This window comes from Callospermophilus lateralis, chromosome 3 (assembly GCF_048772815.1).
Source record: "Callospermophilus lateralis isolate mCalLat2 chromosome 3, mCalLat2.hap1, whole genome shotgun sequence".
Lineage (NCBI taxonomy): Eukaryota > Metazoa > Chordata > Mammalia > Rodentia > Sciuridae > Callospermophilus > Callospermophilus lateralis.
Window position 1 is genome coordinate 191,394,702 of NC_135307.1, and position 27,650 is coordinate 191,422,351.

Below are 27,650 nucleotides of genomic sequence, written 5' to 3' on the forward strand. Positions count from 1 at the left end.
CAGCGGCGCCCAGCTGCGGCCCCGCCCCCGGCGCCGCGGTTGGCTGCGGCTCGGGGGCCGCCGATTGGCCGGCGCGTTTCCGGTGCGGGCCCCGATTGGCTGTGACGCGAGGCCGGGCAAAGCCCCCGCCCGCGCCGCCGCCGCGCCCAGCGCTGGGCGGTCATTGGGCGGCGTGATCTCGCCGCGGTTCCGCGGCTGTGCCGCCGCCGCCGCCGCCGCCGCCAGCAGAGCGCACCGGGCGGGCCGGGCGAGTGGCCATGGCGGGCGCCGAGGACGGGCCGGGCCAGCAGCCGGAGCTCGACGAGGATGAGGCAGCGTATTGCCGGCGCTGGGGCGCGCAGCACGCCGGGGCCCGCGAGCTGGCCGCGCTCTACTCGCCAGGTAGGACCTCCGGGCCCCCCTCCGGGCCTGCAGTCACCAGCCCGGCTGCGGACAGCGACCCTGGGCTGCCCAGGTCGGAACGTCAGCCTGGGGCCCAGATGGGCAACTCCGGCCCAGGCTTCCAACTTGCAAATAACGCCCCCAGGTCCGGGGTCCCCATCCCAGCGTCCTCTCCAAGCCCCAGCCTGAACCCAGCTCCGGGGCTTCCTGGCTGCAGAGACACTCCCAGATCAATGACACCACCCCATCAGGTCCCGCGTCCCCAGGCAGCTTCCACGCGACCCGCACATCCGGAATCCTGTCCCCGGAGCGCTGCGGGCTGCAGTGAGCGCCCCTAGACTTGGGAACCTTCACTTCAGGACCCGTCTCAAGACTGAGGCAGCCCCTTGCCTACAGGCGCTGTCCCCGGCCACCTAAAGTCACGTCCCATCCTGGCTTCCCCCGGATCCGGAACCTACCCAGAGTTCCCATCTGTGTTTTTGCTAGGGTCCTGGGCTGCAGATAGTGACCTCACCTCACTCATCCTAGGAACCCTAATTTGGAGGCTGCAGAATAGGCCAGATGCCCTTCCCGGCATCTTGGTAGTCTCCCTTACCCCTGTGGCACCCTCCAGTGCAGAGCATCACCCTTTGCCCCAGGCTCCTGGATTCCAAGAGTGGGGGGATGCAAGCCCCCCGTGTAAGCTCCCCTGTACACAAGCCCTAACTCCAGCCGTCGCCTCTCCCCACGTTCATATGTCATCCCCCTCCATTAAGACTTGGTTGTGGGAGCCCCGTGCTCCTCAGATGACTGGGTTCCTTGCTTCAGCTCTGCCCCTTTGCCACCGGCCTAGGTTCCTCCTGGTTTCTTCCTGCTTTGTCCAACATTCATGCTTCAGTAACCGCCAACCCCGACCCTGTTCCCGGACTCTCACGGGAGCCCCAGGACCTTGCTGCCTGCTTCCCCTGGAGGGGGACTCCAGAGTGAGGTGAAGGGAGCTGCCTGGCGTCCTCCGCCAGCCTGTTGCCCTTGCTCAAGCTTTGTCTGTGGAACATTCTGACATCTTGTTTTGCCAGGATAGATGCCACCATGCACTGTCCTTGCCTGCGTGGGCCTGGGGCCTCCACCCTCTTGGCTTCCTGCCCCGACAGCCTGTGTTTAGTGCAGTCTCAGCCCTAAGGGACCTTTGCGGGACCTTGGGACCTTTGCTTTTCCTCTGTGGGTCCTGGATCTCTGGGTCTGTGCCCTTCCAGGGCCGAGCTGTGTGTGTGTGCAGGTTTTCAAACCTGACTGGGCACCTGCTCCTGCTGCCATGGTTTCTTCGGGCCACACCCAAAACACCCGGCCTCTAGATGTAAACCTCCTGCTCTCCCTGGGGGAGGGGGCCGGCTCCTGAGGGACTGGCTGTGTGACCTGGGCCAGGCCACTTTTCCTCCCCGGCTTCAGTTTCCTCACCTCTGAACAAGCACAGGATAAAGTGTGGGCGCCCAGTTAGGAAAGGAAGTGAGATTCGCCCGGGGCCTGGCAGGGGCAGCGCTCCCTCAGCTGACCCAGGACCTCTGCTGTGAGCCCAGAGAAGCCGTCTTGTCTCTGTGGTCCTCAGGCTCCCCCCTGGGAATGGAGGGCCGAGGCTTGAAGGCCTCCACTGGACAGCCAGCTCTGCCCACCTGCCTGCCTTCGGCCAGCCCAGACGGTCGGCAGGCATTGCAAGCCCCCATCTCGCACTCCATCGTGACTGCGTGTCTGCCCATATCTGGTTCTGGTTCCCCAAGCATCCTTCTCTCTGAAGAATAGCCCCTCTGTCTGCAGCCTCCTGCTACCCCAAACCATGGTCAAGGCCTTCTGTCCTCCTGGCCTGGAGGGGAAAGGAGAGCCTGCTCAAACCAATTCTTCCAAGTTATTTTCCATCGGCTTCTGTCTCCTCACTGTGTGGCCTTGGGGAAGTACCTTGACCTCTCTGGACCTGATCTGAGAAACACCTATATTCCTGTTCCTGTTCCAGGCCCTGGGGGCAGAGCAACAAACAAGACAGAAAACCTAGAGCGGTATTTTAGAAGGAAAATAGCCAGTAAACCTCAAAATAAGGAAACATTTTCCTACCCAATGGTTGCAAGCTCTATGAAATGCATACAGCAGGAAAGGGAGAAGGCTAGGGAGGGGGTGACATTCCAGAGAGAGGCAGCAGGCCTCTGAGCAGAGGACATTTGCACAGAGACCTGAAGGGGAGAAAGGAAGAGAGAAAAACCTTAAAGATATTTGAAGAAGGGTTCTATCCAGACCAGGGTAACAGCAGTTGCAAAGGCCCTGCGGTGGGCTTGCACTGGGCACATTTATAGAATGCAGGGAGCCTGTGGGCCGGAATGGTGAACAGGGAGAGGGGGGAGGGGTTCTGGGTTCTGGGACTGAATTCTTGAGATTCCTGGGCCAGAGGTGGTTTGGCACTTGACAGTTCATGGTGGATACCAAGGACAGTGGATGCATTCAACATCTATTGAGCACCAACTGTGTGCCTGGCTTTTCCTCATAGGCTCTTTCTTGATTCATCCCACTCCGGCTGTGAGGTCTGCCTGGTGTTACCTCTGCTTTCCGGAGGAAGAGGAGGCTGAGGCCTCCGTTAGCCCCTCACCCACACCAGGCACACACGTGTCCTGCATGCCAGTCCTGGTTGGGGTGGGGCCATGTCTGTCCCCAGCAGATGGGAAGGTCAGCGAGGGCAGGGAGTGAGTGTGTTGAGCAGCTCCTGCCCGCCTCTGTCCAGAGGTTCCTGAGGCAGAGCAATGACCTGCCCAAGGTCACGCAGCCTTCCCTTCCAGAGTTGGAGCTGCACCCAGTGCTTTTCATTTTCACTTGGAGGCAGGTCTTGTCGGTCTCCGAGGCTGGCCTCAGCCTCCCGAGTTGGTGGGTTTGTGAGTGTGCCCCGCGGAGCCAGGGAGGGTTCTACATTCTTAACCGTCCCTTTGAAGGGAGCCAACCAGGGACCGGTGTCGAGGCCAGGGGACAGTGCCCCAGGTTAGCAGAATGGCGCTTGTGCGGGGCTGTGTCAGAGTGGCCTGGTACGCAGAGCCGTGGGGGGATGTACGGGCTGCCGAGGGCAGGGGACCTGTGAATGGTGAGGCAGAGGGAACAGCAGCCTGGTCCCAGCTGATCCTGGCGACCTGGGAGCCACAGAGGGGCCTACGCAGCCCCCCACTCTGGGTTTGACTTTCACAGCCACAAAAGACCCTATGCCAAGTGTCTGGGTGTGGAGGGTCTGGGGTCCTGCTCGGGCAGGCCGGGAGGTCAGGCACGTGTCCAGCCTCCAGAAGGTGCCACTGAAACCCGGCTGTGTGTGTGCCACTTCTCAGGTGTCCCGGTCTGCTGGGCTGGGGGGCCTGAAGGCCCTGCTCTGGCTGCCCACTCCCCCGCCGTCCTGGGGCGCCCCGCCCTGGGAGGGGGCTTTGGGTGGGTGGGGAGGGTGGGGGTGCAGGCTCTGCCTTTGCTCTCATTTCTCTTCTTTCCCGCCGGATTCCCACTGTCATCTCTGTCCCTCTGTCCTGGTCCCCTCCCTCTCTGGGAGGCCCAGGGTCTCTGGGTGGTTGGGGGCAGTCAGAAGCGCAGGTTGTTTGGCGTTTCTCCGTCAGAGCAGGACGGGGCAGCCTGATGGCGAGCCTCGGCTGTGGCCTGCCCCACCAGCCTGCACGCGGCCCTGCCCTCCCCGGCCAGCGGGTGGCCACTGCTGTAGCTGAGCCCCAGTCGCCCATGTCTGCCGAGCCCGGGCTGGTGGAGAGGGGCTCAGCGCTGGAGCCAGCGGAGGTGGGCGACCTGGGCGAAGCCCTGCACCCGCCCACCCTCCGCCTGCTCATCTCAAGTGGCAGTGTTCAGGCTGCCTGCCCTCCCGGGCCTGGGGGTTGAGGGTCCAAGCCCTGACCATCGAGTGGCCTTGGGCAGGTCACTCCATCTTTCCAGGCTGTTTTCTCCCTCTCAGGGGTGGGGGGAGGTCCCCAGCTGGGAGGTGGGGGGGGGCCGTGGCCGTCCTTAGCTCGGCACCCGGCTCTTACCGGCGGCCCTCGGCCCTCGAGGGCTGGTGACTGTCGTGTGTGGATTTTCTGTGGATCGGAACTGAGGTCCCCAGAGACACAGGGACCCAGATTCCACGGGGGGATGGAGTTTAGGCGGGAACATTCGGGTTCCAGGATGTTTTTCGTGGACGGGGAAGAGCGGGGTCATCTCTGGACTCAGGACGGCCCAGGACGGACGTCCTGTTCCATTTACGAGTCCAGGATCCACCCCAGCTCTGAGCCTCAGCGTCCTCACCTGGGGACGTGGGTTGCAGATCCTTCTTTGAAGGGGCTGAGACTGGAACGTGACCCCCTCCTCAGATGACCACACCAGCCCGGCCAGGCTGCCCCTGAGGCAGCGTGAGGACACAGGCAGGGCAGACCCATCAGATGAGGTGGCCAGAGTGGCCAGAGCCTCTGTTCTCCAGGGAGGCGGGAAACTAGGAATTCACGTGATTTTTAAATTTAGCTCATTTAAAAGAAAAACGGAGCAAATCCTTCCCTGGGACCCAGCATCTCTGGTGTGGGCCTGGCTGGACTCCACAAGCGGCCAGGGGACGTGGGCATCGTGATTGCTGCTGTGTCTGACCCGGTGCTGCTGCCCGCTCTGCCCACTGCGTCCTGCAGGCTGAGGGGGGGCTGGCAGGGAGGGGGCACCTGTCCTGGTTCCCGCTGTGCCCTCACAGCCCCCGCCCTCCCCCCACCCCTGGGCTTCCTGATTCTGAGCCCTGGGCCCTGGACGAACAGGAACTGGAAAGGGGAAGGCCCTGGGCTGGGGCTGCCCATGGTGGCCCTGGGCTGGGGCTCTGGGGCAGGGGGCTCCGTGGGGGAGCAGGCCGGGCTGCTGCTGGGCCCTGTGCTGAAGTCCTTGCTCTTTCTTGGCCTCTGGCCTTTTCTGAACAAGAGGCCACAGGGATGTGACCCTGGCGTTCCCCTGGCCAGTCTGAGCCTTGGTCTTCACGGGGTGAGGGGAGGGCACCTGGTTCCAGCTCAGGCTGGAGCTGTGTGACTGAGCCCCCGTCCCTGTCTGGACAGAGCCGGAGACTTCCTTCCAAGGTGTGTTGGTGAGGGACAGCCGAGGCAGCCTGGGCCTCTCCCTTCGGACTGTGGTCAGGGACTTGTTTGTTCCACAGCACGCACTGAAGAGCTCACTTGGCTACGGTCCCAAGTGCTGCGCCCCCAAGTGCTGCACCCCGGGTTGGGAGAGCACAGAGGCTGGGGTGGATTTTCTGTGGATCAGAACTGAGGGCCCCACCGGCACAGGGACCCAGATTCTAAGGAGACCCCAGGCTGAGGGCTGCGGGAGCAGGAGCAGGTCTCCGGGTGAGGGGCGCGTGAACCTGCGCTAATCCTGTTGGGCCTGCCTGGCCCTGGGCTCCTGACCCAGAGTGTCACTGGAGTGATGGGGGCAGCATCAGGAGCCGGACAGGTAGGGTAAGGGAGGGTCTTAGGAGCCAGACCCTCTGGCCAGCGGATCCCTGTCTGTAGCTGACGAGCCAGGTGGCCCCGAGTGACTTCCTTGAGCACTCGGACCCTCAGTCTTCTCCTCCGCAGGTCTCCCCCTCCACAGGTGCTCAGCACCTAGTGCTCCGTAGGTGTCCGACACCGAAGACCACCAGAGTCCCGCCATAAGGGCCTCGTGCCCGGGACCAGCTGCCTGCTCTGGGTTCTGGTCGCCCACGTGATGTTCTGATTTCCTTTTATTTTTTTAAACCTTTAGCTTATGGTTGAAAAACGTTGGTGTGTTGTGTTCAAAAAGGCGTAAATGGAAAGCCAGCCTCAACCGGCCTCTTTTCTTTCATGGTGGCTGCTGGTGGCCCTTTGCACCACTGTCTGTCCCAGACATTTCTCCGTGTCCACGACTAGATGGCTGCCCAGCTTGTCCTGGCGGAGGAGGTGCCTCGCGCTGGGTTGATATGGCCAGTCCCCGGCCCGGTGGCCTTCGGGCCATTTGACCCCTCGGTCACAGCTGCAGCGTGTGGCCAGGGCGTCCCGGCTTGCGGGCTGTTAGGAGTGGGGGCGCAGGTGCCGCGGCGCTGGCCTTCCACCCCACTGCTCGGGAGCGGAGGCAGAGGATGGCGCGGCTGGGCGCTGGGCGCTGGGCGCTGGCTAGGCTCAGAGTGAAAACCTCAGGAGGCCGGGCTGTGGCTGGGGAGGAGCACCCTGGGTTCTGCCCAGCCCCGGGGCTGCCAAGAGTGGACACCGGGGGAGGTGGGACACTCCCCGGCCGTCCTGAGCTCGGCTTCTTGTCCAGAGGAGCAGCCCTCAGCCAACCCTGCCACCCACCCCCGGTAGACGCCCAGGTAGCGCCAGCCCTCGTGTCCCAAGGACCTCCTGGCTCAGACCCGGGACTGCTCAGGGGAGGCTGGGCAGGATCGGAGCCTCCCGGATCAGAGGGTGTTTGCAGCCTCCACCTGGAGGCAGTGGCCGGCTGAGGAGAGCCCTCTGCAGAGAGCCTGCGGGGCCAGGGCGCGAGCCCCTGTGTGCGGGATCGGCCCGAGCGGAGCAGCCGCCTGAGCAGGGGAGCCGCGCTGGGGACCTGCTCTCAGGAGGGCACGGTGCCTGTGGCCGACAGGCCTGACCCCTCTCTGGGCCTCAGTGGGCTTCTCTGTGAAATGGGCAGGGGGCCTCGTGCTCCTGGGCGGGGGTGGCCTGGACCCTGGCCGCCTGGCGCCTGCTGCCTCCTCCCTCCTCACCCGTCCTCTCCCCAGGTAAGCGTCTCCAGGAGTGGTGCTCTGTGGTCCTGTGCTTCGGCCTCCTCGCCCACAACCTGCTGCACCTGCTGCTGCTGGCCCGCTGGGAGCACGCGCCCGCCGTCCTCCTGGGCGTCGGTGAGTGGCCAGGCTGGCCTGGTGCGCGTGTGTGCGCTCACGTCAGTTTGCGGCGGGAGCCCCGCCTTCCCCTCAGTCGGTGGCGCCTCTGCCCTGTGCCCCAGGCCCAGCACCGTGACAGCCCTGGGTCCTCTCCTGCCCTGGGCACGAGCTGTTGGCCCCACCTTCACAACACTGCTGAGCCGGCCTCTGTGTGGACCACGACGCCAAGGAAAGGCCACCGACTCCCGTTTAAATCAAATTAAAGCCCGGCTGTGCTTCCCTCCGGCGGGCGGTCCCTCCCCCGAAACCCACGGGAGCAGAGGGCAGCAGGCTCTCGAGGAGCATGGCCAAGGGGGTGTCCTGGGAACCTAGAGGTGACAGGACTTTGACAGGCATGGCCCAGGGCAGCCAGTGGGTGGAGGTCTAGGGAGTGAATCTGGATCCCAGCATCAGCATTGACGAGGCGCCATCAGGTCGGAGAGGGCTGCTGCCAGGCCGGGGGAGCCAGGCGCGGGGGAGTGCAGGGCACGGGCGGGTATCCCAAGCAAGGTTAGAAATCGCAGTGACTTACAGGAAAGCAGAAATGGACTTCTCATGCTTCTGTGGCGCCATGGCTCCCGGTGTTAAGAGGGAATTAGGCTGGGTCTGTCCGCCTGCCCCGGGCTCCTCACTCCCTGTCCCCACCCCACCAGCCAGTGTCCACACGTGGCCCTGGGAGGGGTCCTGCAGGAGCCTCAGGCCTCCTGCTGCCCTGCCCCATGTGGCCTCGACTCAGCTGCATCCATGGTCACCTCCTGCTGCTCGCCCCACTCCCGCCACGCTGGCCTCTGACCTCTCCCACATCCCTCGGGGGCCTCTGTGTGGCTGTTCCCTGGGACCGGAACTCTTTCTTCAAAGACATGTAGGTACAGGACTCAAGGTGCTTAGAGGTCCTCTCCTTAGAGAGGCCCTTCCTGGTGGCTCCTCAAAAATAACCCTGGGGCACGGTGGGGTGTGCCTGCGATCCCAGCAATGGGAGGCTGAGGCAGGAGGTTAGAAAGTTTTGTGGTTTTTTAAAATATTTATTCTTAAGTTTTAGGTGGACAGCATATCTTTATTTCACATCAGTGTGGGGCTGAGGATCGAAGTGCTTCATGCATGTTAGGCGAGTGCTCTACCACGGAGCCACAACCCCAGCCCAGGAGGTTAGAAAGTTGAAGGCCAACCTCAACAGCTTAGCAAGACCCTGACTCAAAATAAATAGGGCTAGGATGCAGCTCAGTGGTAGAGTGCCCCTGGATTCTATCCCCTCTGTTAAAAAAAAATAAAAAATAACAGTCCTGTCACCTGCCACACCCCCACCGCACTCTCCACGCCACCCCACGTCAGTTCTTCAGGGGCAGAGGCTTCCTCTTCACGCTCTCTCTGCCCCAAGCGCAAGGCCTGCTCACGGTGGGTGACAGTATCGGCTGAACCCGTGAATGAACCTCCTGGTGTCTTCCCCAGGTCCGCCCTCCCCTGTCCACAGCCAGTGAAGCAAATGTCCTCACTTTCCAGATGAGGAAACTGGCTCAGCAGGGAGGGGCCGGGGTCACCTCGAGGAGAAGCGCCACACAGCCCTGGGTGCCCTGCCCCTCGCAGCCCGGGCTCAGCTGCCCTCCCCTCCCCAGCCTGGCCTCCCTCAGGGTTCAATGCCCACGATCTCATTGAAAGCTCTGGCGGCCAAGCCAGTGGCGCTCAGGCCACCAACTGACCACCTGGGGCTGGGGGGCCGGACTAGCTGGAGGGGAGCAGGCTAGCCAGCACCTGTCCAGTGCTGCAGAGCCTGGCCCTGCCTGCCCCCAGGGACGGGAGGGACCTGCAGCAACCCAGCCCTTCCTCCGACGAGCAGGTGTCCACAGACGGGGGTCACTCTTGCTGCTTGCATGTCCCTGGCGTCTCCGAGCCTCATTTCCCACACACGCAGAAGGGCGCTGCTGGGCCTGCGGGGGCACATGTCTGAGGCCAGTGGGCTTTTTTTTTGGATGCTGGGGATCGAACCACTGAGCCACGTCCCCGGCCCTTTTTGTATTTCACTTAGAGACAAGGCCTCGCCAGGTTGCTGAGGCTGACTTTGAACTCACGATCCTCCTGCCTCCGCCTCCCAAGCTGCTGGGAGGTGCTGTCACCACCCCTGGCTTCGTGAGGCAGCTCTGGGAACTTAGCAAAAGTGGGGGAGGTGGCTCAGTGGTCAGGCACCCTGTGCTCAGTCCCTGGTGCCTAATGAGACGAGGCGGCCACAGTCCCTGGCCCCTGAGGTGTGCCTAGTGCCGGGGAGGCCAGCTACTGGGGGGAGACACCGCTGTGAGGCACCTGGCACCTCGGCCTCATTGGTCAGTTCCACAGTGGCTATTTGGTGACCCCGTGCCAGGCACTTCCCATCTGTGGCAGCCTCCTGAGGAGGTCCTGGGAGGCCAGGGGACTGGGGCCCACGCCCGGCGTGTGCTGGTGGAGCAGGCCTCGGCCCCTTCCCTGGTTGGGGCCTGAGCTCTGCACCCTGTGGGGGGGTGTGGCTCCCCGCCCCACACCTCTGCCTCTGGCTGATAACAACAGACAATCCTGATAGCGGTGTTGACACAGCCCTGATCGATTTAAATAGCTGCCCTGATTTGTGTGTTAACACGCAGGCCGAGGGCACCGTGCCAGCCCCCTGCCCGTCACTATCTCCCCAGAGATTACGGTGCCCCGGGCAGGCCCAAGAAATCAGGCAGAGCAAGAGCTTGAAAGGTGTGTGGTTGGTAAAGCGGGCACAGGGGACACGAGGCTGACAGGCAGCCAGGCTGGGAGGTGTGGCGGGGTGTCCCAGAGAGGAAGTTCCGAGCACCAAGGTCCTGCGGCTGCTGTGTGCCCGCCGGTTAGGGGGACAGGAAGGAGTGCAGTGAGGCTGGGCAGTTCACCAAGGGGACGGGTTGGTGGCAGCTCAGAGGCAGTGGGGACACGGGATCTGGCTGTGGTCTGGGTGCGGGTTATCCTCCACGCCCGCGGGGAGTCCTGGGGAGTTCCCTGGAGAGGTGACTGCCGCCCAGCCATAAGGGACGCGGCTGTGGAGGTGGCACAGGTGGTGAGATGCAGGAAGAGCTGTGCCAGGCGCTCTGCTTGCTGGGCTGTGGGGTCGCTGGGAGGAGAGAGAAGGAGGGTCAGTGGCCACTGCCTCCGGCTGGCCGATCAGTGGGAGGGAGGGACTGCCCCCCAGAGACGTGCTGGAGGGAGGAATCAGGAGCCTGAAAAGGACGCGGGGTCCAAGCCCAGACGCTAGTGGGAGACCCTGGCCCAGTGCTGCGGGCGCCACTGGAGGAGCGCAGGGGGTGGGAGTCTGGAGGGTGAGGGGAGGGGCCCAGCCCTGGTCAGGTGGAGGTGGGCGTCAGATGAGTCGCCCTGAAGGGCTCAGCAAAGCCCCAGAGCCCCTGCCTGGGGACCCGCGGAAGGTGTCACATCCCTGGTGAGTCCAGCCGGAGGGAACTGTCCCTGTGCCAGTGTCTGCAGGGAAGGGTGGTGGCTGAAGCTGCCCCAGGGCAAACCAGTCTCCAGCAAGAGCCAGGCACCAGCAGGGCAGGGACAAAGAGTCTTCTGTGTCCCTCCCCTGCCCCCATCAAAGGGGCCTGGCAGGCCAGCAGGCAGCCTGGAGCCTGTCCCTGGAGAGCCATCCCCAGCCCGGACCCAGGGCCAGTGCCCTGCCCCCTTGCGTTCCTGACCGCTGTCCACAGCACCAAGGCCTGAAGGCCAGGGACTGGTCCCTTGACAGGCGAGAAGACCGAGGCACCGGGAGGGGAGTCCTTGACCTACCCGAGCTTCCTCGGCTGAGCCCAGGCCGCCGAGCACTTGCCCGTCCAGCCTGCTGCCCCTGTGGATGGGGCAGGGCTCGCACCCCTGTTGCCCAGCCCCGAGTGTGGGGGCTCCTCCACCCACTCAGTCAGCAGCCACCCTCGCGGTGGTCTCTGGTGGCCTCACAGCCGCCCCGCCACCTGCCACCGTGTGAGCCTGGATGGGCCTCGACCCTGGAGTCTCTGTCCCTCTGGGACATGGGCTGTGGCGGGGCTGACCCTGTGCTCTGGAGAGACGGTGCACCCCCGTTCCGGGCACCGTGCACGACCTGCCTCCCGGTACAGTCAGGCCCGGTGTTGACGCAGAGGCCAGGCACCGTCCATTCCGTGTTCTGCTAATGCCCTTCTTCCTTCCCGAGGCAGGGTCTGGCCGTGTGGCCCAGGCTGGCCTGGACTCTGTGATCCCCCTGCCCCGGCCGCCCAGTCACTGGGATTGCAGGTGTGCACCACCGCGCCCGGCTGCCTCCCTCCGTGGGGTTCAGCTGGGGGCTCCCTGGTGACTGGGCCGTGGCCTGGGTCTGGGAGGAAGGCGTCAGAGGCCGCGGGCCTTTTCATCTGTCATAGCCGGGCAGCGGGCTGTCGCGTTGCCCTGGGGCACCTGGCTCAGGGGTGCGGCCCACCGAGCTCCACCCCCTGCCTCCCGTGCTGACTCCCCTGGAAGAGGGCCCTGCACCGGCCGCTCCCCAGGCGTGGAGAGCCGTGCCCCCGAGCGCACCCCAGCCCTGGCCAGGTGCCGTGTGCAGGAAGCACGTGAGGACACCTTCGCCACAGGCGTCTCCTCCCGCGGGATCGGGGTCCTTGTCACCCGCAGCAGCAGCGCCAGGACAGTTAAGGCGATTAGACGGGTGGCCGCCTGGGCCGGCCGGGCTGCCGCGGGGGGATTAGGGGACCTGAGGCAGACAGGTGCTGGCCGGGGCTGGGAGCTTCAGGTTAAAAATACACGGGCGCCATCTTCACCCAGGGGAGCCAGGGCGTGTGCCCACCCGGCATGGAGCGTGGGCTGCGGCTTCGGGGGAGCTGGGCCAACCCAGACGCCACCACGGCCGGGTGGAGAACACGTCCTTCTCCACCTGGATGATGGGACGCTGGTCGGCAAAGAGCAGGGCACACTGACGATGCCCGTGACCGTGTGGGTGGACTGTAGAAAGTTCTAGAACAGCTTGGTCAGTCTGCGCTCCTGGCAGCAGGTCTGCAGTTGCTCAGGACAGGAGTGGGAGGGAGATGACGGGCAGGAGGGAGCCTGGGGGGGCGGCCCAGCGGGTCCGTGGCCCGCGGGGCAGCCTGAGTGTGGGAAGCAGACCCGTGTGGCCCCCCGAGGTGGTTCCCACCCTGGCACTGTGGATAGGCGAGGATGCCGGTCCTGACTGGGAGGTGGTTGGACAGGTCTCCTAGAAGGCCAGCGCTGTCAGGCCAGTGGCACAGGCCACGTGTGGACCAGGCCCCGTTAAACCTCGAGGCGAGCTGCGGTTTGGGGAGTGGAAAGGGCTTCCTCGGTTCTACCTGGAGCCCAGCACTCAGAACAAGGACCTGGGCTCTGAAACGTCCCCAGGCCACACCCCCCCAGCCTCCAAGAAGGAGAGTTTAGGGCTGGGGTGCAGCTTAGTGGGCGGCGCCCGCACGCAGGAGGCCCTGGGTTCAGCCCCCGGCACCACAGAGAAAAGAGAAGACAGCAGTGCTGACAGGCGTCACTAGCGTTGCTGGAACAGGCCTCTGGAGACCCTCAGCTACCTCATTATGCAGGTGAATGCTGAGGCCCAGAGGAGGTAAGGGGCTTGTCCTGGTCACACAGCAATATAGTGGTGGGAGACTTCCCCCTGGGGGGCAGAGGCAGTGTGGGCAGGAGGAGCCCTCGTGAGCCCTGGGCCTCCTGTGGTGCAGGTTGGAGGTGCTAGACACCCCTGTTCTTGTCCTGAGGCTGCCACCTCCAGGCCACGTGATGGGGGGGTGCTTTGACTTCTTCGAGCCTCTTATCCAAGAGATGGAGGTCACACACGCAGCCATCTCGGTGTCCTCGGCGCCGGGGAGGGAACAGAGTAGGGAAGTGTGGCCCAAGAGTCTGCTTGGGGTGTGGCTTCACTCAGGGGACCCTCAGGTGACAGGCACCCCGAGGGAGATGGCTTCCGGGGAAGCAGCTGCCTGGACCTGTGGGAAAGGGGCTCCGAGGGGCAGCGAGGACGTCCTCTGCCCGCCTCGTGCCCAGCGCCCCGTGTCCCGCAAGGAGCGGGCCGTGCGGGGACGCCCTCCCGCCTGCCCTATGGCTTCCACATGCCAGGAGGTGGCTCTGCTCCACGTCCCCTCCCGCCCTGCTCACCAGGGACTTAGGGGGCCTGCAGAAGCTGTGTCGCCCCTGCCCGCCATCCCGCCCGCGCTCCACGCAGGGCTCGGGAGCCCCAGATTCTCCAGAAGGTTCTTCAGCAGCTGCCCTTGACTCTGGCCTGGCCATCAGAACTGCAGACTGCAGGGACCCAGACGCTCACTCTGTCCCTGGGTCCTGAGCCACGCTCTCTGGGGAGGTGTCCAGTCTCTGCAGCCTCCACAGTGCTCCAGGGCCCTGTCACCCTGTCCCCCAGGGGCTGAGAACTGGGCCTCCAACAGCAGTCCACGGGGACGCCGAGTTGGAAGGAGCAGGAGGCTGCTGCCCGTGACGCTGCTCCCGCTGGCCTGGTCCCCTGCCCTTTGCCACAGGTGGTAGTGAGCTCATTGTCACTGTGTCCCACCGAGGTGGCACTCAGGGGGCCCTTGTCAGATGTTGCTTGGTTGATGCAGCCTCTGCCCAAACACAGTAATCTGTATTGAGGGCCTACTGTGTGCCACGCACCCAGTGAGTCCAGATATGTGCCGACATCCAGGTCACAGCCATAAACAAGAAACCAGAATCTCAGCTGTGTGCACCGGGCACAGTGTGCAGGCCTGTAATCCCAGTCAGGAGGCTAAGGCAGGAGGATCATGAGTTCAAAGCCAGCCTCACAACTTAGGGAGGAGGACCTGCCTTTTAAAAAAAAAAAAAAAAAAAAGTGAAAATAAAACCGGGCTGGGGATGTGGCAGGTGTGGTTACCTGGTCAGGTGTCCAGGGAGGACACGTCAGTGGACTCTGGGAGAGAGGGCCCCGTCCACTGTGTTGCATCTGGAGAAAGGATATGCCTGGTGGACGGAGCCGCGCAGCAGAGCCCAGAGGTGCCCAGGGCTGTGCGAGGGAAGGGGAAAGCCAGCAGGGGGCGCTGCAGGGGTGAGGGAGTGGGCGGCCCCAGCCCTGAGAATCACCTCCTGCAGTCGCTGCCCAGCCTGTGCCAAGAGACCCACTCTGTGCTGAGCAGGCGGGAAACAAAGACGAGGGAGGCGGCTAGAGACCAGAGGGTCACAGCACTGTCCTGGGTGGAGAAGGGACGCTTTCCTCCTCTGACAAACGCGTGAGCGTGGGACGCGGGCATCTGGCCGCGGGGCTCTGCCTGGGCCGGCTGCAGCTCGCTCCCCGCCCTCAGTTGCAGGGGCGGTCACCGCGGACTTCTTCTCCGGCCTGGTGCACTGGGGCGCAGACACTTGGGGCTCCGTGGAGCTGCCCGTCGTGGGGAAGGTGCGTACGTGGGGCCGCGTGGCCTGGGGGCCCCCTGGGCCAGCCCGCCTTCCCGCATGTGAAGCAGAGGCGTCAGGGTGGGTGGTCCGGGAGCTGAGTGTTGGCCTGCCTTGAACTTGGGGTCCCCTCCCGCCGCCCTGGCTGCTGGTCTGGTTGGGGCTGACCCCGGCTCAGGGGCAGGAAGTCTGGCTGGGCCTGGCTTCATCCGACGCGGCCCACCCCGGCCTCCCCACCCCGGCCTCCCCACCCCTCCATGTCCCCTCACGGCCACCGGGTGGCTGCCCAGCCCAACCACAATGAGAGAGCCCCCCCGCCCTGTCACAGCCAGAGTCCCCCCTCACCCCACGGCCCTACTTGGGCCACGTGCCCACCACCCAGCCAGACCCCGTGGCCAGAGGGACAGTGCTCTGTGGGCACGCCGGCTCTCAGAGAACTTGTGCCAGAGAAGGGGGGACGTCCCCTCCTGAGGACTGAGTCCAGGGTGGGGGCGGCCGGCCAGGCTCCTTGTGCCCTGCAGGCCGCGGGCTCTGTTGGTGCCCGTGGGTGGAGGGCCCTGGGCGTGCCTGTCCCGGGGTCTGCAGTGACAGGCGGCCCAGGCTGACTGGTCGGTGCCCCGCGGCCACCAGGCTTTTATCCGGCCGTTCCGGGAGCACCACATCGACCCCACGGCCATCACACGGCACGACTTCATTGAGACCAACGGGGACAACTGCTTGGTGATGCTGCTGCCGCTGCTCAACATGGCCTACAAGTTCCACACCCAGAGCCCAGGTGAGGCCGGGCGGGGCGGGCGGGGCGGCGGGCTGCAGCGGGTCCCAAGCCCCTCATGCAGTCGGTGGTCTCTGGAGACACTGGGTCAGCTCCCCTGGGCAGTCGGAACTGGGCTCGGCTGCCCCCGGACCCTCGGCCCACCTGGCTTCACGCACCCGTCGCCACTGTTGCCCGCTCCTGCCCACCCGGGCCTTTGTGCTTTCTGCTGGCCCAGGACTCTGGGTGGGAGCAGCTGCCCACCCCCTGCAGCCACACTGCACTCAGCCCCAGTGACGCCCCCTTTTGAAAGGACTTGTTGTCCCAAGGCCCGTCCATTTGCCATTGTAGTTGGACGGAGGTGAGGTCAGTCACACCCTGGTCACTTCAGTGGGCTTGAGAGTGGCTCCCGTGGGTGTTGGTGATGAATATCTGCAGGGCAGAGGGTGCCTGGTGCCACGTCGTGCCTCCCCACCCCTGTCACAGCTGCTGAGTGGCTACCAAGTGCCCCTGTTGCCCTCCTCCCGTCACCTGCCCAGGAGGCCCTGCCCCTCCCCTTGGGACGAGGCTGGAGCTGGCCACAGAAGAAGGGAAGGCCAGCACCGGTCTCGGGTGGGGCCGGCTCCGTGGGCTGTGACCCCCAGAGCCCCCGCGCGGTCCCCAGACCCTTGCAGAGCTGTCCCCCTGCTGTGCCTGCCTCCCGCGGGGTCTGTACCCGGGAGACTCCTGGACCAGGTCTGTGGGGGCCTGGTGGAGACTTATCCCCACGTTAGTGATCAGGAAGTGAGACTCAGGGACATTGTCCCCAAGCGAGCCTGGGCCCTCCCTGCTGTGCCGCCACCGTGTCTCCCTGACCCTGTGCTCCCCTCCTCCTGGCCCCAGTGGAAAGGTGGCCCCGCTGGCTGAGGCTCGCTGAGGCTGGCAGAGCGCCCAGGTGCCCCAGGCCCTGAGCTGCGGGATGAGGGCTGGTGGCCCGGCCCCACCCCGGTGACGTCCCTCTCCGCAGAGGCCCTGGCGCAGCTGTACCCCTGGGAGTGCTTCGTCTTCTGCCTGAGCGTCTTTGGCACCTTCACCAACCAGATCCACAAGTGGTCGCACACGTACTTTGGGCTGCCACGCTGGGTCACCTTCCTCCAGGACTGGCACATCATCCTGCCACGGAAACACCACCGCATCCACCACGTCTCTCCCCACGAGACCTACTTCTGCATCACCACAGGTGCGGGTCGACGGGCCGGGTCGGGCCGGGGCGGGGTCCTGCACTCCTGGCCCTGGCGGGTCTCAGGGCACACCGACGAGCATCAGCTGTGTGCCTGGCACCCTGCAGGTGCCACAGGTGCCACAGTAAACAGGACAGGCCCCCACCCACCCCACGGAGCCCTGACTCCCGCCACCCACCAGCCAGCAGGTATTTGTTGAGCACCTACTGTGTGCCCATCTCTGCTTTGGGCCTAGGACCCAGCAGCGGATAAAACCGACTCCCCTCAGGGGGCGGGCACAGGAAGTAAAGATGAGCTCATCCGCTGGCGCCGCAGGGGGGAGCAGCGGGGCGGAGCGGAGGTTCCCCTTTAAATAAGGAGTCAGAGGTGACGTTAAGCAGAGGCCCGGAGGAACTGGGAGGGGGCTGTCTGGGGAACCCCGGGTGTGCAGCCAGGGAGATGCGAGCAGGGAGCGAGGAGGCCGCTGCGCAGTGAGGAGGTCGGATCTGGAAGAGGTGGGTGGTCCTGAGGGACATGGGGACAGGTCAGTCTGGCAGAAGAAACAGTCCAAAGGCCCGAGCTGGGGACCCTGCTGGGACAGACACGTGGGCCTGTGGCAGAGGGGGAAGATGCTGGCGTGAAGCGCCCCGGGGCCCCGGGCTTCTCCGGCTGCCGTGGCCGGGCTCCCTGCCGCCGTCCCGCTCACCCGTCCCCCTGCGCAGGCTGGCTCAACTACCCCCTGGAGAAGGTGGGCTTCTGGAGACGCCTGGAGGACCTCATCCAGGGCCTGACGGGTGAGAAGCCTCGGGCCGACGACATGAAGTGGGCGCAGAAGGTCAAGTAGCCTCCAGCACAGCTGGCCGCCGGCCTCCCCGCCCCCACGGAAGCCATCAGCCAACTCCAGCCTCCTGGAGTGGCCCCTCCGCGTGGAGGACACCTCCTGGGCTGTGCCCGGGTGCCCGCCCGCCCCCATGACACAGAATACTTGAGCCACTGATTTTCCCATTTCCTCTTTCCGTTCTCTTTCCTGGGCCCCCGGCCAGCGGCCGCGCCATCTGCTGGGCCTGACTGCAGAAAAGAGCCCTGTCCTGCCCGTCCCTCAGGCAGAGGGCCACCACGCCCTGCGCGCCTGCCACCCACCCAGGCAGCCCTTCAGCGTGGCTGGCATTGGCGGCTGAGTCCCCTCTGTGTCCTTCCCTGTTTGACACCAGAGGTCCAGGAGGCCCCAGGATACTGTCCTGCCTTGTCCTGTAGACTGACCCAGAGGCCTTGGTAGGGGACAGTCCTAGCCACTGCCTTCAGCCTGCCTGTCCACCCAGGGATGGCACGCCCCCAAGGTCGGGGGGCAGCTGGCCAGGAAAGGCTGGGACCCCCCAAGTCTGACCCCCACCCCCCTGCCCTCTGGTTCTGGCCGGAGCTGGGGGCTCACGGAGACGCCGAGCAGGGCCCTGCCAAGGCTCCTGGCCCCAGGGACAGGCACCGTGTCCCCTCTGGCCAGGGTGTTGTCAGAGAAGGAAGAAGCGGGGCTTTTTGTTTTGGTTTTTTTTTTTAAAGGTGCTTGCTCGTCTAATGTAAATAATAGAAAGCCTTAATATCTTTTCTGTAACTCGGAGTGATATTTTAACGCCATGTTTGGATGTACATATATATTTATAATAGACAGGAGGCTGCTTAACCTGGCCGCCGCTGACCCTGGGGCCGGGAGGGCACTTAGGAGCCAGGTGGGGGCTCCCCTGGCCCACCCCAGCTCCCCCAGCCCTGGCCTCAGGATGGGGGTTGTCACCGGAGACAATGAGTCAGTGTTGACATGCTCCAGACGCTTGCGGAAGGGACTCGACTTGGTGGCCTTCCCTGTCGATCATGGCAGAGTCACAAGGACTGACCCCAGTCCAGGAGGCCCTTTGGCACATGTCCATTTGTGGCTGACGTGTGCCAGGCTCTGAGGCACCGCAGGAAGAGACCAATAAGGACCCGCCTGGTTGATCTGACCCCCCAGAAAGAGACAATAAACATAAATAAATGCACATGGAAATTCAGATGGTGATTTGTGAAGGAACAGGGTAGAACCCCATTGTAAAGGTGGGAGGGACATGGGCAGAGGGGGCGGTGGGGAGGTGCTGAGGAGGGGCCGCCTGGGTAAGACCTGGAGGAGGAGGAGGCAGAGCCGCCAGGGAGCAGCAGGGAAGGGGCCTCTTGGTGGGATGGCAAGTGCAAGGGCCCTGAGGCAGGAACAGGTTTGAGGCCAAGAGGAGGCAAGTCTGAACTGGAGTGAGCCGGGGGACGGTGGAGAGGAGATGGGAAACCCAGAGCTTCGCAGCCTCCCAGGCCGAGGTGAGTGCGTGGCCACTGGACATTTTAAACAAAGGAAGTTGTTTCTGTTTTGAACAAGTTACCATAAGGCACATGTGTCGGGCTGGGATTCAGTTGTGGATGCTACAGACTCTCGTCAGAATCTAGTTTGGGACTCAAGTATAACCAAGGGGTAAAGGGCTTGCCTGGCGTGTGTGAGGCCCTGGGTCCCATCCCTAGCACTGCAAAAGCAGAACAGAAATCTATTTTGGACTAGTTTCTGCAGTTAGCCAGAAGAGAAGGCCTGTCGGGGACAGGAAAATGGTAAGATGAGAGCAGTCACGTACAACATGGATTTATTTTTAAAAGTGTGTTGGCTCGGGAGGCTGAGGCGGGAGGATCGTGAGTTCAAAGCCAGCCTCAGCAAAAGTGAGGTGCTAAGCAACTCAGTGAGACGCTGTCTCTAAATAAAATACAAAACAGGGCTGGGGGTGTGGTTCTTGGCCGAGCATCCCCGAGTTCAATCCCTGGTACCCAAAAAAAAAGTGACCCATACCTTCGTTTTCTTCAACTTTGGTCACCACGAGGCTTTTTTATGCCTATGTCCGAGGGGACCAGTAAGGGAAGGGATGTTAGAGTTTGATGTCTCACAGTGATAGGAAACGGAAGCAGAGTCGTGCGTGGTGATGGTCGCCTGGACCCCCAGCTGCTCTGGCGGCTGAAGCAGGAGGATCCCAAGTAGGAGACCAGTTTGGGAAACTTGAGCAAGACCTGTGTCAAGAAAGAAAGGGCTGGGCACGGAGCTCAGTGGGCAGTGTCCCTGGGTTCAGTCCCCAGTATCCCCCCAAAAAAGAAAACTAAGGAAGAAATTTATAGCTAAAGGAATTGTATGAGCTCACAAAACTCAGATGTCCACGGGGTGGCCCTGCCTTGAAGTTGGACAGGACCCAGGGACTCACAGTTCATTAGAACTTGGTCTCTGTCTTGCCTCAGTTTCCCCTGAGTTGAGACGACATTGAACAGTGGCCCATCTCCGGGGACTCGCCCTTCCCACTAGTTAGTTGCGGAGTCCCAGAGTGGACGCCCAGTGGCTTGGGTTGGGTCCTGTGCCTACCCTGAATCCACCACCTTGGCCTGCTGGTGGGGCACGGGTGAGTGTCCCTTGGCCAGGAGCGAAACATGTCCCTGTGACCTTCTCAAACCCCAGGAGGGAGGCAAGTACCCAGGAGAGAGGGTGTCTGTACAAGAGAGTGTGATGGATGGGCAGGGGCCAGACTCCAGAGGGGCTGGCTGAGCGGCCAGGGGCTGCCAGGGTCGCTGTCCTGTTCCCAGGCCCTGCCAACCTGTGGCAGTTGCCCTGGAGCTAGCAAAAGAAAGGAGTCCAGAGGTCAAGTGACTGGCACAAGGTCCCACAGCCAAGGATGGCTGAGCCAGGCCTCCCGCTCCTGCCGAACCCCAAGGGCTGGAAGATGCTTTCCAAAAACAGGGAGCTCTGTTCTGCATCAGGTCAGCGAGTGTCGGCCACTGATAAGATCAGGGCTTGCAAAGAAGTGTCGGTGGCCAGACAGGAAATGCCACTCAACCCCTGAACACCAGCACCTGCCAGGTGGCAGGGCCTGGGGCCATCCCGCAGCTCTGGGGAGTGACCACTCTTGGTACCACTTGCAGATGGGGACGCTGAGGCCTGGAGGTTACCTGTTGTGCTCAAGGTCACAGCTGGTAGGTGGCAGAAACAGGATCCAAGCTCCTGTCCCACCCAAAGCCCTGGCGCCTCAAATACCCATCAGTAGCCCCAGAGGAAGGAGGGAGGGAGGCCAGTGACAGAGAAGTCCTCCAGAAGACCGCAGTCCACGTGGGAATGGCAGCCACGCTGGAACTGGGGTGACCTGGAGACCGTAGCTCTCCGCACACAGCCGCTCTGGGCATCAGCTGATTAAAGAGAAGCCAGAAGTCCAGAGTTTTCTTTTTCTTTTTTCTTAAATATTTTTTAGGTGTAGTTGGACACAGTGCCTTTATTTTATTTACTTATTATTATGTGGTGCTGAGGATCGAACCCAGGGCCTCACACGTGATAGGTGAGCGCTCTACCGCTGAGCCACAACCCAGCCCCCAGTCCAGACTTTTCAAATGCTGGCTCCATGTTTAAAACATGATGCCAGCCGGGCGCGTTGGCACTCACCTGTAATCTCAGCGAGTTGGGAGGCTGAGGCAGAAAGACTGCAAGTTCCAAGCCAGCCTCAGCCACTTAGCAAGGCCCTAAGCACAGTGAGGCCCTGTCTCAAAAAGCGCTGGGGATGCGGCTCAGTGGTTAAGCGCCCCTGAGTTTAAAAAAAAAAAAAACAATTCGGGCCAAGCAAAATAGGTGTGTCATGGGCCACCTGGGACAGCCACCCAACCTGGGCGCCAGCTTTCAGTGAGCATATGCTGCCATCTGGTGGTGGAGCAGGGCAAACACTGGTTCCCAAGCATCCAGGTCTGTGCGGGTGTGGGCCTCTCTTCAGAGGGGGTCTAGGCACACACCGCAGGCGCCTGTCCACTGTTTAACCCCAACCCCTTTGGGTAAACCTGTAATCCCAGGGACTCCAAAGGCTGAGGCAGGAGGACGGCAAGCTCCAAATGAGCTGCGCAACTTAATAAGACTCAGCCTCAAGTTAAAAAGGGCAGGAGATGTAGATAAGTGGTGGGGTGTCTCCAGGTCCTAAAAAATAACGTATTATTCGAAAGAAAATGAGCCATCTAGGCAGAGTGGTGCACACCCGAAATCCCAGCCACTCGGGAGGCTGAAGCAGGAGGATCACAGCCTCGGCAATTTAGCCTCAGAAATCAAAACCCTGCCTCAAAATTAAAAAAAAAAAAAAAAAAAAAAAACTAAAGGGCCACGGGTGTAGCTCAGTGGTAGAGCACCCCTGTGTTAAACCCCAGTACCCCCCCTCACACAAGAATGTGAACACTAAACAGGCCACAGCAAGGGTCAGCAGGCGACAATGGGCCAAATCCAGCCCACTGGTTTTGCTGTGGCCACAAGCACTTGTTTTTAAATGATTGCCAGGAGAATCTTTCAGTGCAGGACATTCAAATGCCAGTGCCCATTGCAGAGTTTAGTTGGCACATGGCCTTGCCCACCCACTCACTTGTCCCTGGCTCCTTTGTGCTGCAGCAAGCAACGAGGTAACTGGTTTCCACAGAGGTCAGGTGGCCTGCAGAGCCATGAGACCAACTCTCTGGTCCTTTACACACCCCAGTTTCTGCTCCCCAAGCCCTCAGCGCCCCTCCCAGGCCCACCAGTTCCATCATTTTGAAGTACCCTTGCAAGTCCCTTATATAGGCACAGGGTAATGTCCACCCACACACAGTAGGCGGGACTGTGCTCTGTACCGTCTCAGGACCTGGCTCGCCACCTCTGCGTTGTCATCTTGGTCTGGAGAGTCAGGGTTTGGGCCTCAGGTTGGGCCTCGTGGCTTCACATGACCGTTGGCGCCACTTCGCCACTTCCTCTGGTGGAAAGAAGGGAGTGGAAGACAAAAAACCCGGGAAACGGATGGCTCACCGGGGACGCCGGCAGCGGAAAGTGTCCAACACCCCCCTTTTCTGGACTTCCCGCCCCGACCTGCTGCTGACTCAGCGGCCGGGCTGCACGTCCCTCACGTGTGGCTTGCAACCTCAGACCCCGCGTCCCTCGCCACAGGGGACCAGCAGGTGCAGCTGGGCTCAAAGAAGGAGATTCCAAAACTCATTCTCCGCCGTCCTCGCTGTGTGACCCCGGGAAAGCCACCTAACTCCGCCAGCCTCGGGTTCCTCGGCCAACAAAACCGAGACGGCAAAGGCTACTTTGCAAGGGTCACTGAGGATCAGGCAATAATAGCAACTAATGCTTAAGTAGCACTTAGCGTCAAGCCTTCTGAGTCCTCTAGCTCTGCTAACCATTTTAATCCTCAACAATCCGATGAAGCAGGATTCCCTCCTCGCCAGCAGCTGAGTTATCAGCTCCGGGCAGAGGCGGGACCACGCCGGCGGGAGGAACCCAGCTCCCGGGACTGGCCTTGCCGGCCGGGAAGAAACAGAACCTCCCGCGGGCTGGGAGCCCCGGGAGCACTACAACTCCCAGCAGGCACCGCGACCTCCGGACTACAGCAGCCAGCATGCCCCGCGCCTCGAGCTTAACCTCTTGCAAGGCGTTCTGCACAGGAATTTCCCGTTATTGTCAATTTTACTTTCAAGGAACTCCCAACGAGAACCAGAAAAATCTATGCGAATATTAAACATCTTCTGACCATAATGGAAAGGGACTTGAATCCTCATTCCTCCACCCGTAGGCTCTGGGTCTCCGTCTGCTCATTTTTGAAATGGGGCTGTCCCTAGGGGTGGCTGCATCCAGTCAAAGCAGGATATAATGGCTTGGTAAATGCCTTTTTTTTTTTTCTGGCGTCCCTTGCTTCTCCCTGTGCCAAGGGGTTTTCTCAAAGTATTTCCTCAACAGCGACCCTGCAAAGGAATGCTTAAACCTACAAGAACGAAAATTCAGGGAGCCAAATGGGCTTAGTGTACTGATCATTACCGCCAAGTATCATCAAGGTTGGGTGAAAAAATATTTGCTGAGATTTCAGGAAACTCGTAGTTTTTTGGAAGCTTGGAAACCCCTTTCAAATGAAAGTGATTTTCGCCAGTCTCTGCTCAGGGATACTTCAAGAGGAAACAAACCATAGAGAGAGAACTTAGAACTACTTTATTGTGTCAAGTTTCAAGGAGCTAGCTGTGGGTCGATACTTTCCTCTCCCGTTCAAAGAGAAACTGACGCCTGGAGAGTCGTGCAGGGAAGTGCGTGGTAAAGAAAGACGTGAACCTAGAAGATTTCCCTTCAGAGGGGCGCCTACCTCTGCAGCCCAAGTGTTTCCACTTGCTGCTGATGTTTTACAGTGACCCAAAGTCCAGGACACATATTTAATGTGCTCCCCAAATCAAATTTCTATCCTGTGCTACATAAAACGTCAGGTTGCATTGTGTGTGGCATTTTGAGAGCCGATTATAGCTGAAGTTGACCCATTTGGAGGAACCAAGGAAAGCTTTCCTGAGGAGGTGATCCTAGATCTGAGAATACAGGCAAAGGCCCTGCGGAGAGAGGGCTCTGAAAAGGTTGTGCTCCTGGAAGAGCCAGGCTGAGGGGAAGCAAGCGAGGTCCTCAGTCGGCCTCACAAGTGCAGTTAGGACCTGAGTGGAAAGCTCCTTAAATTTTCTGCCCTGGACACTTCACTGGCCCCATCTTAGTCCGTTATGGGCACATCCTTGCAGGGAGGGCAGCCATCCATCCTAGCTTGCCCAAATGCTTCTACTTGCTACTGACCCTTTACAATGACCCAGAGTCCAGGACAAACCTCGTTTCATTATCCTGGAGAGAATGCAATAGACCCCTTCAGTGTGACAGGTGCCCTCACTGGAGATAACTCTATGGTCATTCAGCTTGCACCATCTATGTTGTCCAGAGGGAATGGGGAGCCACTTGAAGGCTTTAGCTGAGGGCATTTTGAGTAGACTCTGGCTGCCTTACAGAGACTAGACTAGGGTCAGAATACAGGCTGCCGAGGCTACCCAGGGAGACAACGGCACTTGCCCTGAGTGGGACCAGTGGAGAGATGCTTGGCAGAAACTGCTGTCGAGAAAGGTGATGAGTAGGATCTTCTGGGTGAGGGCTTCCGGCTTCCTCTGTCCTGAGTGCTGGTCCTTCCTCTGCTGGGGATCAGCAGTATGACCTTGAGCCAGTCGCTTCGAGTTTCTCAGCCTCAGTTTTCACATTCATATAAGGGCTCATAAAGGAGCTGCTCATTAAATTATCACTTATTTGCAAATATATATGTCCCCAGGACCTTTGTATTTGCCGTTTTACCTCCTTTGCATCAGTTGGGTCTCTGTTGAAATGTGACCACCTTAGGAGGCTCTTCCTGGAGATTTCCTGCTGCCCCTTCACTGGTCTATTCCCTGGCCAGTCGTAGTTATAGTGTCCCACTTGTTTACTTGCTCTTTGTCTTCGACTAGAATCTAAGCCCCTGAAAGCCGGGACTTGGTTCTTCGGGGGTTCATCTCCAGCACCTAGCACAGTGCCTGGCATACAGTTGGTGCTTAACAAATATTTGGATGAAGGAGTAGACTAATGAGCGAAGGAATGAATGCATGGGTGGATGGATAGGCAAACGCTTTTGCTGCCAGCTTTAAAGGTCTCAAGTCAGTTAACTGCGCCTCACCCCAAGCCGCCTCTGGCCGGGTGGCAACAACCCTGGAAGCAAGACTTCCCAGCCCGGGGTCAAGTTCTGATTCAGCCGCTAAACAGCTGAGTTTAGCTAAATCGCACGGCCTGGCTCAGCTTCATTTTTCACGTTAATCCTGACCTGGTGAGGACGTTGCGAGGATCTAGCTGGAGAGGAACACGCCGGAGGCTGAACAGGCGCTTTTTGTTTTGCGGCTTTCTTTTCCTTTCACAGTTGCGCCCTTCCAAGCCTAAACGCCCCAGCCCCTCTCACCAAGCACCTCAACACCATCCTCGCACCCGGGCCGGAAGACACTTGCAGGCTGCCGGGCCCTCGCGCACGCAGACATTTCCTCTCTGCGAAAGGGTTCTCAGCTGCAGCCCCTCCAGGCCCGGCGCGCGGGTGCGCGAGCGGGCGTCAGCGGCGCAGTCTGCGCTTGCGCGTGCGCCTGCGCACCAGCGCCCGGGGACGGGAGGGGGAGAAGAAGGGGCCGGCCTTCGAGCGACAGCGACGCAAGATGGCAGCCACCACGGGCTCGGGTGAGCGGGGGCGGGCCCGGCCGGCCGAGGGGGTGCGGGCTGGGCTGGGGCCGGGGACCCGGGAAGGCCCTTGCAGTGGGGCCGGCGTCTCCGCGCCGCCCGGTCCGCAGGGCTCCGCGGAGTGGCCCGCGCGGCCCGACGGGGAGGAGGAGCAGGCGGCGGCCGGAAGCACGGGCGGGGGCCGAGGGGCCTGTGGGCGGCGCGGCGAGGCTTGGAGGCTCCGGGCGGCGGGAGGGCCCCGCGGCGGGCCAGGCCGGGCGAGCCCCGCGGCGCCGCCGCCGCGGAGGAGAGCGGGCCGGGAGGCCCCTCTGGGTGCGGGGCCCCGGACGTGTGCTCCCCGGACGGCGAGGAGCCCGGGGGGCGGGCGGGCGGAGGAGCGCGGCCCGGCGACTGAGCCGCCCGCACGGCCAGGCGTTGGCCGCAAGGTCCGCAGGTTAGGGGCGGAAGCGTCGCCTGGCTGCCTGGGGGAAGTAGGGCATCTCCACGGGGCCGGTGGGAGCGGGGAGGGGCAGCGGCCAGGGCCGGGCTAGGGCGACCCAGGGGCACCCGAGCACTAGCAGGCCATATCTGAGGGGACAGGTGACTCCTCCTAGTGAGGCTGCGGAGGCCATCTGCGGGCGGAGCGGAAGAGGTGCCTTGGGAGTGGCAGCCCTGGCAAGGCCCCCGCAGTGGGTCCAGACGGGATTCCTTAGAGGGGGACTTCTCTTGTCCTGCCCTGGGTCAGGGGGGCAGACCTGGAAGTGCCTGTCCGGTGGAGCCACCACTCCTTTTCACTTTTGGATAACTGGGACAGACTGGTGCCTTCAGCTCAGAAGTTCCCCATTGGCCAGATGGGAGGGACAGATGAGAACTTTTGGATGACTGTGGGGAAGGACAGCCAGGAGGGAATACTCCTGAGGAAGGGACTCTGGTGGTCCCTGGTAGGTTCAGGGAAGCAGCACTTGGAGACTGGATCTCCTGCTGAGCACACTTAAAGGGGCCAGGAGGGGACACTTGAAGGGGCTGTTGAGGATTAGCATTCTGCACTTGAACATCTGGAAATGGACTCAGATGGTCTTGGAGGTGGGTTGGTCATTGGCTGCAGACCATTCCTCCGAGGGGTTGATGGGGGAAGAGAGTTAGAGCCCGGAAGTTCAGGAATTTGGGGGAGATTCTCTACCTTTTAATGAGGAGGCTGCATCCTCAGCCCAGGAGGTATCCCCTAATGGGGTGATGGTGGGTTGCCTCTAATAGAGGGAGCAGACAGGGACACCAGCCTGGGTACGAAAGTCCTTGGGTGTAAGAGAGGGCAGGGTCAGGAGGGGGATGGAAGTGTGGGGGACCTCATCTTCTCAGGATGTCTCTTCTAGTGTCTGAGTGTGACTGATAGGGTGGAAACTGCTAGAATTGAATGAGAGGATCTAATTAAAGTGATCCATCACAGACTGCCTTTTACATTGCCTTGTACATTTAAGTCAGCAGGGTCTCCCTGGAGCATAGAGGAACCATGGCAGCCTTTAACTAGATTTTGGTTTCAGTTGGTACATTGCTGAGTCAGTTCATTTACCAAAACACTACCGCAGGCACTCCCAGGAGACAGAGGCTGAGTCAGGGCAGGCTGCTGGGGGAACTTCTCACAGAATACCATCCCTGCCAGGTTGCTGTGAGCTGGAGAATGCAGTGTGTCCAAGGCAGCCATTGTTACCATGCAACTCAGCCTTGTTGGCAGTTGCTTGAGATCAGCTACCTACAGTCCAGTTTAACAACTCCTTAATTGTAACTTCCTGAGGCCCTACCAGTGTTAGAGGGCTTCATAAATGCTAGGGCAATCAGAAAACAATGGCAGCTGCTGTCTAGTGGACTCCAAGGGCACTCGGCATGGCTTAGATATAGCACAGGCTTTGAGGCACTCTCTACCGGTCTTCCCAGAATGGACATTTGCTGAAGGCCTGTGGGTCCTATCATAGATGGCAAACAGGATGGATGTAGCCCCATCTTTGAGGAGTTCCTGTTCAAATGAGGGAGGAGGCTATTAAGGAA

The 27,650-nt window shown here is 61.5% G+C and overlaps 2 protein-coding genes and 1 long non-coding RNA gene across 9 annotated transcripts in view; 2 read left to right on the plus strand and 1 right to left on the minus strand.

The window, feature by feature from the left end:
* Positions 1 to 171: 171 nt before the first annotated feature.
* Peds1 (plasmanylethanolamine desaturase 1) lies at positions 172 to 18,591 on the plus strand. 2 transcript variants are annotated; one of them, XM_076851947.2, is made up of 6 exons: positions 172 to 381; positions 7,109 to 7,228; positions 14,530 to 14,621; positions 15,248 to 15,392; positions 16,375 to 16,587; positions 17,290 to 18,591. In XM_076851947.2, the coding sequence occupies exons 1-6, from the start codon at positions 258 to 260 to the stop codon at positions 17,409 to 17,411; spliced, it is 816 nt and encodes a 271-aa protein (XP_076708062.1). In that variant the 5' UTR covers positions 172 to 257; the 3' UTR covers positions 17,412 to 18,591. The 2 variants fall into 2 exon arrangements, with proteins under 2 accessions (XP_076708062.1, XP_076708063.1); XM_076851948.2 differs by lacking the exon at positions 7,109 to 7,228.
* Positions 18,592 to 19,192: 601 nt separating this feature from the next.
* LOC143394504 (uncharacterized) lies at positions 19,193 to 22,907 on the minus strand. Of its 2 annotated transcripts, none has more exons than XR_013090709.2 (3): positions 22,778 to 22,907; positions 22,232 to 22,350; positions 19,193 to 19,627 (listed from the first exon to the last, which is right to left on the minus strand). It is a non-coding gene; the product is annotated as an uncharacterized LOC143394504 (long non-coding RNA). The 2 variants fall into 2 exon arrangements; XR_013090708.2 differs by lacking the exon at positions 22,778 to 22,907 and having other exon boundaries at positions 19,193 to 19,319; positions 19,413 to 19,627; positions 22,232 to 22,695.
* Positions 22,908 to 25,552: 2,645 nt separating this feature from the next.
* The window catches only part of Ube2v1 (ubiquitin conjugating enzyme E2 V1), a 29,698-nt gene continuing 27,600 nt past the window's right edge, over positions 25,553 to 27,650 (plus strand). The window contains exon 1 of one of the 5 annotated variants that reach the window (XM_076851950.2): positions 25,553 to 25,631. In XM_076851950.2, the coding sequence (XP_076708065.1) occupies positions 25,610 to 25,631 (22 nt within the window). In that variant the 5' untranslated portion in view covers positions 25,553 to 25,609. Of the gene's footprint in view, positions 25,632 to 25,880; positions 26,065 to 27,650 lie in introns of those variants that run through there. The other 4 variants (XM_076851953.2, XM_076851949.2, XM_076851955.2 and 1 more) reach the window with 4 other exon arrangements.

Bases quoted from the DNA above. Each gene is read 5' to 3' on its own strand.
- Peds1 (XM_076851947.2), top strand. From the start codon at position 258: ATGGCGGGCGCCGAGGACGGGCCGGGCCAGCAGCCGGAGCTCGACGAG. The intron at 7,229-14,529 runs GTGAGTGGCCAG...CCCCGCCCTCAG, and splicing joins CGCCGTCCTCCTGGGCGTCG to TTGCAGGGGCGGTCACCGCG. The intron at 14,622-15,247 runs GTGCGTACGTGG...CGCGGCCACCAG, and splicing joins AGCTGCCCGTCGTGGGGAAG to GCTTTTATCCGGCCGTTCCG.